Here is a 13759-nt window from a genome sequence, read left to right on the forward strand (position 1 = left end):
ATGGTTTTCATCAGACAATAAAAACACAGACTATGGTCCTTCCTCTGGAAGTAAGGAGGTCATTAGCCTGGTGGCTACAGACATCCCATGTGGACAAAGGGTGACCCTTTTGGATATCAGATTGGGAAATTCTGACAACGGATACCAATCTCCAGGGCTGGGGAGTGGTGTCAGGAAGGTGGTGCTTCCAGGGGCAGTGGACCGAGGAAAGAAGTTGCCTGCCAATAAATATATTGGAACTTCGGGCCATATATATGGTACTTATTCAGGAAAAGGACATCCTTCAGGGGAAACCAGTCCAAATCCGCTCGGACAATGCAATGGCAGTAGCGTACCTCAACCATCAGGAAGGAACTCACAGCCAGAATGCAATAAAGGAGGTTAGTCACACAATTAAGTGGGCAGAACTTCATCTTTCAGCCTTGTCCAGTGTTCGTTCCGGGAGTCCTAAACTGGGAAACGGATCTCAGTCGACACGCCATTCATGCAAACAAATGGGCTTTACACCCCGAGGTCTTCCAGACTCTGGTAGCCAAGTGGGGGTTGTCGGAGATAGATCTCATGGCGTCCCGTCAGAACAACAAAGTTCCTGCATACGGGTCAAGAACAAAGGATCCCAAAGCGATCTTTGTGGATGCCCTGTCAGTGAGATGGGAATTTCGTCTGGCTTATGTATTTCCACCAATCGCCCTATTACCCAGGGTGATGCGAAAGGCAAAACATGGAAGGTGCGCTGTGATACGAATAGCTCCGGATTGGTCCAGAAGACATTGGTACACAGATCTGCAGAGGATGTCGATGGATGCTCCATTCCTATTCCCTCAACGTCCAGATCTACTGTCTCAGGGTCCATGCTATCACAAGCACTTGTATCGACTGTCTTTGATGGCGTGGCTCTTGAGACTTCCATCCTGAAAGCAAGAGGATTCTCACAACAGGTAATACAAACTATGCTCAGAGCAAGGAAACCTTCCTCAGCTCGTATTTATCACCGAATATGGCAAGCCTATATTCAATGGTGTAGTGACTGGAAATTTGACCCTAGGGCTTCCAGTTTCCAGAGTCTTAGCATTCCTTCAGGCAGGAATGGACAAAGCTTTACGGATGGCTTCCTTGAGAGTACAAGTGTCAGCATTGACTGTTAGGTTCCAAAAGAAAATTGCTAACCTACAAGATGTGCACACTGTTTTCCAGGGAATGCTGCACATTCAACCTCCTTTTGTTCCTCCTAGAGTGCCTTGGGACTTAAATTTAGTCCTAAAGGCCCTTCAAGTTGCCCCATTTGAACCACTTAAACAAGTGGATCTTAAATGGTTGACAGGTAAAGTTCTCTTTCTACTGGCTATTGTTTCAGCTAGAAGAGTTTCAGATTTAGGGTCATTGTTATATTACCCTCCTTTCTGATTTTTATCCAGATAGAGCGGTTCTCAGAACCAAATCTGGGTATCTTCCTAAGGTGGTGTCTACATACGGATTTCACAAGAGAGGATGGCCTGCTGATAAGCAGACACTGGCGAGGTGGCCTCGGATGACAATTTCAGAAGCATACTCTCGAGCTGATCTCCCTGTTCCAGCTAATGACTCTACTCATAATGTAGGTCCATCATGGGCAGCACAACGTGGTTCTTCTGCAGAACAGATATGTAAGGCAGTCACATGATCTTCCATTAACACATTCATTAGACATTATGCCGTGAATACCTCTGCCTCTCAGGACGCTGAATTCGGGTGAAGGATTCTCCTGTCCAATCAGGAGCATCCCCACCGCTAAATTGCTTTGGGACATTCCAATGTTATCCTGTGGATAACCTGTGGACCCTGCCGGAAAAATAATCATTATGGTAAGAATTTACCATTGATAATGCTATTTCTCCTAAGTCCACAGGATCCACAGGGATCCCACCCTGATGCACCTGATTTGAGGATCCTTTTTACTCACTAACCTCTTCCTTCTTGTACGGAAGGGTGTGCATGTGTGTTCTTCTCGACTGATTAGGGATTTCTATGATGCTCCTGCCTTAAGCTTTGGGAAAACAACTGATTTGCCTGAGCCAGGGATATATGGACGGGCCCGTTGCATGCTGGGAGGCCGAAAGCTTTGACCATTTGGTGCAAATCCACTGTCACGTCATCATATCCCAATGTTATCCTGTGGACTTAGGAGAAATAGCGTTATCAATGGTCAGTTTTACCAGAACGATTATTTATCAGCCTTCTAATTAGAAAAACTGGACGTATATTGTCACAGCAACTAATCAGATTTTAGCTGTCATTTTAGAGAATGCATAAGATCAGTGTTTCCCAAACCCAGTACTCATAGCCCACTTACAGTTCAGTCATTAGGAATATATCAGCTTTAGCACAGGAATGTGAATCAAACTGACTTAAGTAATAATTAAAGCTAATTGATACATATCATTAGTACCTGGTCTGTGGGTGGGCCATGAGAACAGGGTGTGGGAAACACTGTACTAGATAAAAGGATAGCTGGAATCTGGTTGGCTGCTATGGGCAACACCATCATGTGTCCTCTTTAGAAGGTCTGATAAATCACTTCCTTGGTGTCATTACCCATCCCCACCTCCTGATCTACCTCACGGTTGAGCCTGCTCACCAAACCTGCTGCATTGGTGTCATCAGTAACTCCACCCTCAGCTTTACTCCCCATACCCAGCCCCATGCTCCTCTGTCAAAACATTTCCAGAATATGCCCCTCTCACTCATGACATTAACAAAACCCTTATCCATTCTCTCATTATCGCCAGTCTGAACTGCACTCCAAGGTTTTGAGTGTGAGGAGATGCAGGTCTTTGGAATAATTTAGGTATATTTTGAATTCCTTGCTCAGCAATCCAGTTCCCTTTCTTCATTGCATCATTTATAAAGACATTGCCCAAGATCACACATTGTATGAGCTGGCAATGCCATTATGGAATCTTCATCTGTGTATGTGTAGAAGATCATCAAGTGAGATCCTAAGCACCTGAAATCTATGGTTTCCGTATTGCCAGTTACCTCATACAAATCCTTCATGGCAGCCAGTTTATACTCAAATTTCTCCACGCTCCAGAACATTACGATGCCCAGCTTGATATTTTTGACCTGGATTTCTAAAGCATTTCCAGGCAGGTTTTCTTTATTCGTCACATCACGTCTGAAAAAAAATAAAAAATAAAAATCAGATGTTTAGTGTGTATATTTAAAAAATGTATATACACCTGATTAATGTTACCTAGATTTTGTACTACAAGACTAGGGGGGTCATTCAGATCCGATTGCTGGGCTGCATTTTTGTGCTGCCCTGCGATCAGATAGTCGCCGCCTAGAGGGGGAGTGGGTTTTCGCTGTGCAAGTCTGCGATCGCATCTGTAGCAGAGCTGCACAAACTGATTTTGTGCAGTCTCTGCGCAGCCCAGGAATTCCAGTGCGATAAGAACAAGCTGATCGGTACCGGAGCGGACATCAGACACCCTCCCTGAAAACGCTTGATCCCGCCTGCGTTTTTCCGGACACTCCTTGAAAACGGTCAGTTGACACCCACAAACGGCCTCTTCCCGTCAATCTCCTTGCGAACGCCCGTGCGAATAGATCCTTTGTACCATCCCGTCGCAGGGCACCAATGGCCGTTGCAGCGGTGCATACGCATGCGCAGTTCGGATCTGATCGCCCGCTGTCCGAAAACACACCGCAGCGAACAGATCTGAATGACTCCCTAGAGCCACAATTTGGACTCAAAGCATCTTCTGAGACTCCACCATTTTGTGGATGCAGAGTCAACTACATTAAAGTGCACAGCAGGGGCACCAGGCCCAGCTGAGTATCTTATGAATATATCTGGCATTGATTGAATCCTAATTTGGTTTAAAACCATGGCTCGAAATCAGCACGTATACCTGTATATAGGAATTACTTCTTAGTATTTCACAAATAGAATACTACAAATCTCAAAGATCTGAAAACTTTACCCAGAATTCTTGGGATATCATATCACCAGCTCATATGAAATGTAATATTTACTATGTTACATTATCATAGCTGCAGCATGCAAATAACATGTGGTTCATTTTGTCCACCATCTAGTTAGCGTCTCACAGGCTTTCACTGATTGCAAGCTTCAATTTATGCTTATAATAAAGCTGAATACGGCCTGACATTCATTTTTTCAGTTTATTGGACAGTTAATGTAATATATTTGGAAAAGCCTCAAGAACATAAAGGTACTTTATAAAAGGTGTTTAATGTCCTGAAAATCTGTAGCAATGAGAGCTTGACTGCCATCGCTAGAGATAACATAGTACACTTACCTACTGAACACAGTGTGTTTCCGAAGCTTGGCGCTGATGGTATTTGCTTCCTGAATCATCACCGAGAGCTTCAAGGAGTTCCATGTTGGATTAACTAGAAGAGTAAATAGATAGTATTAGTTAGTACTGTGTATACACTAAACAATAATACCAATTCCTTTGTGCCAATGAACAAATTTCCTGTTTAGGTCTTTAGACAATAGAACAGGTGATTACACTTTATTTGTAAATATACTAATTCAGAAGATAACATCTATATAAGCTCCACTAGTTTTGCTCATTGGATACACTATCTATGTTGATGTATTCAACAACTAATTATCTCCGTTCATGGTTAGCCCAAGTTGTCAATCAATTTAAGCTATGAGAAAACTGGTATAGGGACATTCCTCTTCACCAGTTGTATCAGTTAACTACACTCAGTGGCAGTAGCTACTGGTATGGCGTGCTTAAGCTGAAAGACATTAGGTAACTAAAGGCCCGTACACACTGGTCGATATATCGGTCGTTCCCTTGAACGGCCGATATATCGCGGGTCCGTCGGCCAGTGTGTGTACGGCCGATACGTCTGTGAACTCCGTCGTTCACAGACGTATAGCGTCGGCCGCGCAGCACAGCCGACGGCCAATATATCTACCGATATATTGGCGTGTCGCTGTGTGTGTACGGGGCGGTCGGCCGACCGCCCGTACACATGCTGCGGCGGCCGGCGGTGATTGACAGCTGAACTGGGCGGGCGTGTGTACACGCCCGCCCAGTTCATGACGTCAGTCCCCGATGGATCGGGCAGTGTGTATGTACAGCACACTGCCCGATCCGTCCATAGATATATCTGCAGATCAATTGATCTGCAGATATATCTATTAGTGTGTACCCACCTTAACACAGCTGGTTGGCATAGCCCTATTTGAACAGCTAGAGAACATAATTATCTATGACAATCTAGGTAAATAATAAAGAAAAGCACACCCTATAGTTATACTATGAAATGTTCCATCTCAAAGTGTTCTGTGCCACAATAAATGTCTGAAGATAGTATATGCCATGTGTCAAAAATGTCTTGTTTCTTTAAACAGGCAGTTACCAACTCTCAAGTTAATCTCTCCACAGTCTAGGAGAATGCTAATGATAGACTCCCAACAACCTACGTTGTTCCAAAAACACAGCCTTAGCTATTTACTAGTCAACAAGGTGTCTATGCTTTATGGTACTCTTAATAGCAAGAAACTTATGGACTTTAAGACCCCCTCAGATGACAGTGACAGACACAGTATTTGTAATGTTTTTATTTAGGAGGTATTTCAGATGAAAGCATTGTGTCCTAAATAGTATCTTAGGTCAAACAAATATCTTAGTTCTGGCTTTACACTACTCAAGTGATGCAAGATACAGAATCAACATCCCCCCATTAGCAGCGTCTGCTTCCACGTATTGTTAAAAGACGGATAGACTTAGCCTTAAACAGATTAGATATTTCATGGATATTTTGCTCAATAATGCACAGTGGTTGTGTGATGTAACTTAAATGTGTGAGATCATAGGTTTACTGTACCACCCTCTACACTATGCTTTTCAGAGTTGTGCAGGTTTGCAGCATCTAGTCTTCACAGACTACTCCCAATGCAATTGTACCAAATGCATATACTTATACAGTACAACGATGTAGCAGTTTTCAGGTCCACTTGAGTTGCCATATTAAACTTCATTAGACCACCACGTCAGTGTGCACAAGAGACTGATTCAGAGTTGCATGCAAGTTGGCCGCAAACGCAATCAAACTGTACCAATTAAAATGCAGATATATGTCCGTATATGAAGTTGCAGGTATCAGTGCAACAGCATTATTCCTAAACCATCCACTTGTGGAAACACTGGTCATCATTAGCAGCACACATTTACACAGGCCCTATACTTGTGCAAGAGACCCATCTGAAAATCAGACAGACCTCTGTATAAGAACAACTCAGCAGAGCCCACAACTCTGACTACATGCCCATGACACGCCCACACTCAGCTTAGCTCATGTGCAAAAACCCTGTTACCAACCAGTTACGCCCAATCAGCCACAAGTGGATCTGCGTCTCAATTCCTCATAGTTATATGCACTCTGCTACAAATGGAAAGACCATTCCGTAAAACGGACATGCATGCAATTCTGCATCAGTACCACAGTGTTATATACAGGCATATCAGCAAACTGCAGAGGGTACATTACTAAATAGCTTTCCACATTGGAGAGGAGAGTACAGCACGGTTCTGCCAAAGATCACAGGTATGTTTCAAGTACTCACCAGATGCATTCCTGCCACTGATATTCTTCTCTTGCTGAAGCATCTGCACTTCTTTAGCAATTTTTTGTTTCTCGTCTTCTAGAGCTTGCAGAATCTTGGCATGTCTAATCTTGTGGTCTTCTAATGCCTGTACGAAGAGACAGAAAACAGCTGGGCCTTTATAAAACAATTTTATGCTTGTAATATTGAATACACGCATCATTGGTGAAGGTGTGGACAACTCGCATTTACCAGCATGAAGGCATGACCAAATAAATGGAAATTACACACTTTTGCGGTTGTATTTTTAGAGGGCAAACCACATTTGCATCAATTTCTTTACTAAGCATTTCAGCTCATGCCAATGATCAGGATCTAATAAATAGGATTTAATCTGTGCTTAGGAGGTGTAAGGAGACATACAAATAAAGATTGTTGGAGCTCTCACCCAAATTGACCTAACATTAGGCCTCCTTAACCGATATCCTGAATTATCATTGAACATAATAGAAAATTAAGTCAGCCAACTATTGCCATAAATACTTGAAGCATTTCATTTTACCTCCATCCCCAGCCATTTACTGAGAGAGCTGACCATCATACACTTTTCCTTCATTGGGAGTGAAAGGTAGCTGTACTCAAAACAGTCTGTCAAGAACCTTAGCCTACTCTGAATCAGTTATATTCCTTACCTGTTTGGTTGCAATAGCCTCCATTTCCAGTCGCTTTTTGTTGATATGGACCTCCTGCTGAAGGTGCATCTTCACCTCCTCCAGCTCCTGGATCTTACTAGCTGCTCTTTGACTACTCATCTCCTGCTGCTGCTTCCTCAGACTCTCCTCTTTCTATTTAGATAATAACAGTAATCAGTACAGAATGTTACATTACAATGCATAAACCAGTTGCCACTTCCTGCTGCACCAAGCTGCACCCCTGGGAAATGCATCAAAGCAGCATGTTGGAATGTGAAACTGATCTGCATGTGGTGAAATTGGGATTCTGCTGTATGTCTGCGAGGGTCGCTACATACATTATCTTTATAGAATTTATTGAACCATAAGTTTTTTTTATATTTATTTGTAGACAAGGATTTTATTCATCAAAATATCTACAATTTAGACCAAAAAGGAGGAGATTTATGGTAGACTTACCATTGTTAAATCTCTTTCTGCGAGGTACATTGGTTCCACAGGGAAACATAAGGGTGTAGAGATGGACCTTGATCCAGGCACCAACAGGCAAAAGCTTTAGACTATCCCAGGACACATTGTGGGGCATCCTCTATAACCCCGCCTCCAGGCACTGTGAGCTCAGTTTCGTAAACCAGTCCAACGCAGGAGCAGGTAAAAGAGAAGGTAGATGTTAGTCACATAGAACCATGTTCTCACGACAGGAGAAGGGACTAGCGGCTAATGCCATACAAACCTATAGAAGCTAGGTGCGTCAGGGCGGGCGCCCTGTGGAACCAATGTACCTCGCAGAAAGAGATTTAACAATGGTAAGTTTACCATAAATCTCCTTTTCTGCAGCGGGGTACATTGGTTTACACAGGGAAACATTGGGGATGTCCTAAAGCAGTTCCTCATGGGAGGGGACACACCGTAACGGGTATGAGAACCCGGCATCCAAAGGAAGCATCCTGTGAGGCGGAAGTATCAAAGGCATAGATTTTAATGAACGTGTTCAATGAAGACCATGTAGCCGCCTCGCACAATTGTTCAGCGGATGTGCTTCGGCGGGCTGCCCAAGTAGGTCCAACAGACAGAGTAGAATGGGCTTTAATAGCAGCAGGAGCTGGAAGATCAGCCTGTGCATATGCTTGTGCAATCATCATTCTAATCCATCTGGCCAATGTTTGCTTGTTCACCGGCCAGCCACGTTTGTGAAAAGCAAAAAGTACAAAAAGGGTATCTGACCTCCTAATAGAGGCAGTCCTCTCTACGTAAACATGGAGAGCCCGTACCAAATCCAAAGACCGCTCTTTGGATGACAAACCAGAAGAGATGAAGGGCGGAACTACAATCGCTTGGTTAATGTGAAAAGATTACACCACCTTAGGCAAATAACCAGGGCGAGTTCTAAGAACTGCCTAGTCACGGTGAAATATCAGAAAGGGTGGATGACAGGACAAAGCGCCTAGGTCTGACACCCTTCTAGCAGAGACAATAGCCAGTAGGAACAGGACCTTGACCGTGAGCCATTTAAAGTCCTCCAACTCAAGAGGTTCAAATGGAGACTTTTGCAGGGCATTCAGAACAGACAGACAGATCCCATGGAGCCACAGGAGGGACATAGGGAGGCTGAATCCGTAAAACACCCTGAGAGAAAGTATGAACGTCAATTTTTCTCTGAAACCAAACCGACAAGGCAGAGATATGAACCTTGAGGGAAGCCAGAGGAAGGCCTAAGTTGAGGCCTTGTTGCAAAAAAGCAAGAAGTCTGGAAGTACTGAATTTGTAAGCATCGTAATTCTTAGCAGAACACCAGGTGAAGTAAGAATTCCAGACCCTATAATAAATCCGCGCAGAAGCCGGTTTGCGGGCCTTCAGCATAGCTTGGATAACCGCCTCTGAGAATCCTTTGGCCCTCAGGAGTGAAGCTTCAAGAGCCACACCGTCAAAGCCAGTCTGGCCAGATCTGGGTAGACACAAGGGCCCTGAACAAGGAGGTCTGGGCGATGAGGAAGTAGAAGAGGACGCGCTATCCTATAGGTCTGAGAACCAATGCCGTCTGGGCCACGCTGGAGCGACTAGAAGTAGTTTTCCTCCTCCTTGTTTGAACTTCTGCAGTACCCTGGGCAGGAGTGACATTGGACGGAACACATAGGGCAGCCGAAAGGTCCATGAATTGCCAGTGCATCCACGAATTTTGCTTGAGGATGCCTGGTTCTTGATCCAAAGACCGGAACTTTGTGATTGTGTCAAGACGCCATCAGGTCTACATTTGGTAGACCACACTTGTCCACCAGGAGTTGAAAGACTTCTTGATGAAGACTCCACTCTCCGGGATGCACGTCCTGATGACAGAGGAAATCCGCTTCCCAGTTGAGGACTCCATGAATGAACACTGCCGATATTGCTGGCAGATGGCGTTCCGCCCAACAAAGGATTTTTGACACTTCCATCATTGCCATGCGGCTTCGAGTGCCGTCTTGATTATTGTTCATTCTAGGATTTTTTTTAGGGCAGGGTGCTGATCATTGTGCACATTTTCATTTTGAAGGGCACATTTTTGAGATGACGCTTTGCGCACAAAGCATAGCGCATATGTTTATAGTTTTTATACATATATTTTCCCCTTAATGTATCATTTACCCCTACATACATATAGGACACCCATGTAACACCCAACATCTGTACTGAGAAAATACTATATTTGTCCAGTCTTCTTGAAAGAACGGCTACAGTATATACATAATAATAAATGTCTCCTCCACTGCTGAAGTAGTTATAATCCTTATGTGTTATAAAACAGAAAAGTTAAGCAGAGGGTTAAAATATACAGTATAGGTACAAAATAAAAGTCTGTTCTTCTACTAAGGAAATAGTGTAAGCAGTACATGCTCACTGCTTACCCTGTTATCTCTCTCTATATCAAAGTGCTGTGTTATGATGGCAGCCACAGCAGTGATGCCACTTACAGTGCCTCCTCTGCCATCCATTTCAATAAGGATAGAAATTGTTTCCAATTTCAGAGGTGAACAAGGAGTAGACAACCACATTGTAACATACACTCTGACTGTTGCATTCTGTATACAAGGGTGCGATTTATGGTCCTGCAGGGTGCACTGAAAAAGGGCAGGCTGTTTTTTCACATTTCAGAAATGGGCAGGGTGCAGCACCCTGCTGAAACAGCCTAGAAGGAACACTACTTGATTGTTTATGTACACCACCGTGGTGGCGGTGTCTGACGGTACTTGAACAGGCCTATTCTGTATCAGAGGTAGGGCGAGAGACAAAGCGTTAAACACTGTCCGCAGTTCCAGAATGTTTATCGGGAGGAGTGATTCCTCCTTGGTCCACCTACCCTGGAAAGAGTGTTGCTCCAACACTGCGCCCCAACCCCTCAGACTGGCGTCCGTAGTCAGTAGGACCCAGAAGGGACAGCCGCTGCTCAACTGCTGGTCATGTAGCCACCAGGTCAGCGACAGACGAACCTCCAGAGTAAAGGAGATCATGTGAGACCTAATCTGATGAGGCAGGCCGTCCCACTTGGAAAGGATTAACCTCTGCAGAGGGCGGGAATAAAACTGAGCGTACTCTACCATGTTAAAAGCAGACATCATGAGGCCTAGTACTTGTATCGCCGAGTGTATCTACACTCTTGGGCGAGAGAGGAAGTCTCTGATCCTGTCCTGAAGTTTCAGGACCTTCTCTGGAGACAGAAACAGCCATTGACTGTGTGTGTCCAGCAGTGCCACAGGTGCATCATGCTCTGAGCAGGGACGTGCAAGGACTTCTTCCAGTTGCTGAGCCACCCGTGGGCTTGTAGGGAGTTTACCTTCAGTTGCAGATGACTGAGGAGGACATCGTGGGAGAATCAGTAGGTCGTCCAGATACGGCAAGATCCTTACTCCCTGGCGACAGAGATGAGCAGTCATCACGGCCATAACCTTGGTGAAGATCCGAGGGCCGTGGCCAGTCCAAACGGCACAGCCTGGAATTGATAGTGAAGGATGCCAATAGCAAATCGCAGATATTGCTGATCCGATATGGCAATAGGTATATGCAGGTAAGCATCTTGTATATCCAAGGATACCATATAGTCTCTGGGTTCCATGGCCAGTACAATTGAGCGCAGTGTTTCCATACGGAACTTGGACACTCTCACAAACTTGTTCAATGATTTGAGGTTGAGTATAGGCCGGAAGGACACATTGGGTATCGGGACTAGAAACAGGGTCGAGTAGTATCCTCTGCCTCTCTGGGACAGAGGTACCGGCACTATTACTCCTGTATCCAGGAGGGAACGCACAACCAGTTGTAGAGCTTGCGCCTTCAACGGATCCGAAGGAATAACCATTGTGCAGAACTGGCGAGGAAAACGTCTCTTGAAAGAGACTGCGTACCTGTGAGAGACAACTTCTCCCACCCATACTTCTGAAGTGGTCTTTAACCAGACCTGGGTGAATCGCAGAAGTCAGCCTCCAACCCTGGGGTCCCCCAAGGGCAGGCCCGCCCCGTCATGCAGCAAGCTTGCCGTGTTAAGATGCAGGCTGACGGGCAGCCCAGGATTGTTTTGCCATGGGCTTAGTGGTTTTGGGAGCACGAGATTGTCTCGGGTATGCCTGACCCTTTGCTTTCCCTTGAGGCTGAAAGGAGCGAAAAGTGGTACCTTTTGCCTCCTATGCAGGAGGATTAGTATTCGGAAAAAATGCAGTCTTAGCAGCCGCTAAGTCAGTCACAACATTATTGAGATCTTCCCCAAATAGGATGCCTCCATTAAAAAGGAGTACCTCCAAAAGTCTTTTTGGAGTCCAGGTCCACCTTTCACGACCTCAACCACAGAATACGGCGAGCCAGGATGGACGTAGTCGATGCCTTGGCCGCCAACACACCCACCTCAGAGGACGCCTCCTGAAAGTAATAGGCAGCGGCAGTAATGCGAGACAGGTATTGTCTGGCAGTGTCAGATATATCCTGAGGCAGCTCTTCCTCTAATGCCAGAACCCATACTTCAATTCCTTTTGCAGCCCATGAGGCTGATATTGTGTGTCTATGTACAGCACCTGTAAGGGAGTAAAAAGTCTTCAAGCAACCCTCCACGTGCTTATCTGTCGGTTCCTTCAGTGAGGTGACAGTGGTGACAGGTAGGGTAGATGACACCCAAGAGACTGGTGACATGTGAAACCCTCAGCAGTGAATTTTCCCATTTGTTACACAACTCAGAAAGGAGAGGATAACGAGCTACCATCTTTTTAGATAGGGAGAACTTTTTTCCTGGCGAAGACCAGTAGGTCTACTAAATGGTCAGAATGCAGTAAAATAGGATTTTGGTTACCTACCGGTAAATCCTTTTTTTCGTAGTCCGTAGAGGATGCTGGGGTTCATATTAGTACCATGGGGTATAGGCGGGTCCACCAGGAGCCATTGGAACTTTAAGAGTTTATAAGTGTGGGCTGGCTCCTCCCTCTATGCCCCTCCTACCAGACTCAGTCTAGAAACTGTGCCCGAGGAGACAACATACTTCGAGAGAAGGAATTACACAGATAGCGGCGAGATTCATACCAGCTCACAAAACATACAAATCCGGCTAACATGCCGGAACAATTCAGCAATGGCTGAAAGAGGAAATAACACAGAACTTACCTAGGAACCAGGCAGTACTGAACCATAAAACCAAAGCAGGAAAACGCAGCGCTGGGCGGGCGCCCAGCATCCTCTACGGACTACGAGAAAAGGATTTACCGGTAGGGAACCAAAATCCTCTTTTCTCTTACGTCCTAGAGGATGCTGGGGTCCATATTAGTACCATGGGGATGTACCAAAGCTCCCAGTATGGGAGGGAGAGCGCGGAGGCTCCTGCGACACTGCTTGACCAAACTTGAGGTCATCAGAGACCAAAGTATCGAACTTGTAAAACTTGGCAAACGTGTTCGACACAGACCAAGTAGCTGCTCGGCAGAGTTGTACAGCCGAGACACCCCGGGCAGCCGCCCAGGAAGAGCCCACTTTACGAGTAGAGTAGGCCTTTACAGATTTAGGACACTGCAATCCTGCCGTGGAATAAGCATGTTGGATAGTGAATCTGATACAGCGTGACATCGACTGCTTAGAAGCAGTGCCATATGGAGATCCCAGGGGTGGCTCCAGGTAAGTTAGCTCTCAATTTGGGTATATCTGTTAGGTGCCATTATCATGTGGCACTATATTTAGTATGACCCAGAAGGGCTATTATTATTATTATTATTATTATTAGTACTGGAGATGGGTCTGGGGTGCAGTTCCCCCTGATTGGAGTGGCTGGGCTGCTGTGGGGTAGCACACTATTATATTTATTTAGCACCCCACTTAACACTGTTATTATTCCTTTAGGTCTTTTAATTACACCGTCACTAGTGTATCACTTTTTGTATACAGATTTTGTGTTCCCTTTAACACATACTAACACTTTACCTTCTCACATGTGTGCTGCCCTGGGGTGGCTGGCCTGTGCCGGTTTGTGGGGTTCTGCACCCCAGGCCCA

The 13759-nt window shown here is 45.2% G+C and overlaps 1 protein-coding gene across 1 annotated transcript in view; it reads right to left on the minus strand.

The window, feature by feature from the left end:
• The window catches only part of KIF14 (kinesin family member 14), a 292379-nt gene that overhangs the window by 89314 nt on the left and 189306 nt on the right, over window positions 1–13759 (minus strand). Inside the window, exons 18-21 of the mRNA XM_063940137.1 lie at window positions 7267–7419; window positions 6596–6722; window positions 4305–4398; window positions 3016–3154 (exon numbers count right to left, since the gene is read on the minus strand). Of these exons, the coding sequence (XP_063796207.1) occupies window positions 3016–3154; window positions 4305–4398; window positions 6596–6722; window positions 7267–7419 (513 nt within the window). The remainder of the gene's footprint in view (window positions 1–3015; window positions 3155–4304; window positions 4399–6595; window positions 6723–7266; window positions 7420–13759) is intronic.

The sequence above is a fragment of the Pseudophryne corroboree genome, chromosome 9 (assembly GCF_028390025.1).
Source record: "Pseudophryne corroboree isolate aPseCor3 chromosome 9, aPseCor3.hap2, whole genome shotgun sequence".
Lineage (NCBI taxonomy): Eukaryota > Metazoa > Chordata > Amphibia > Anura > Myobatrachidae > Pseudophryne > Pseudophryne corroboree.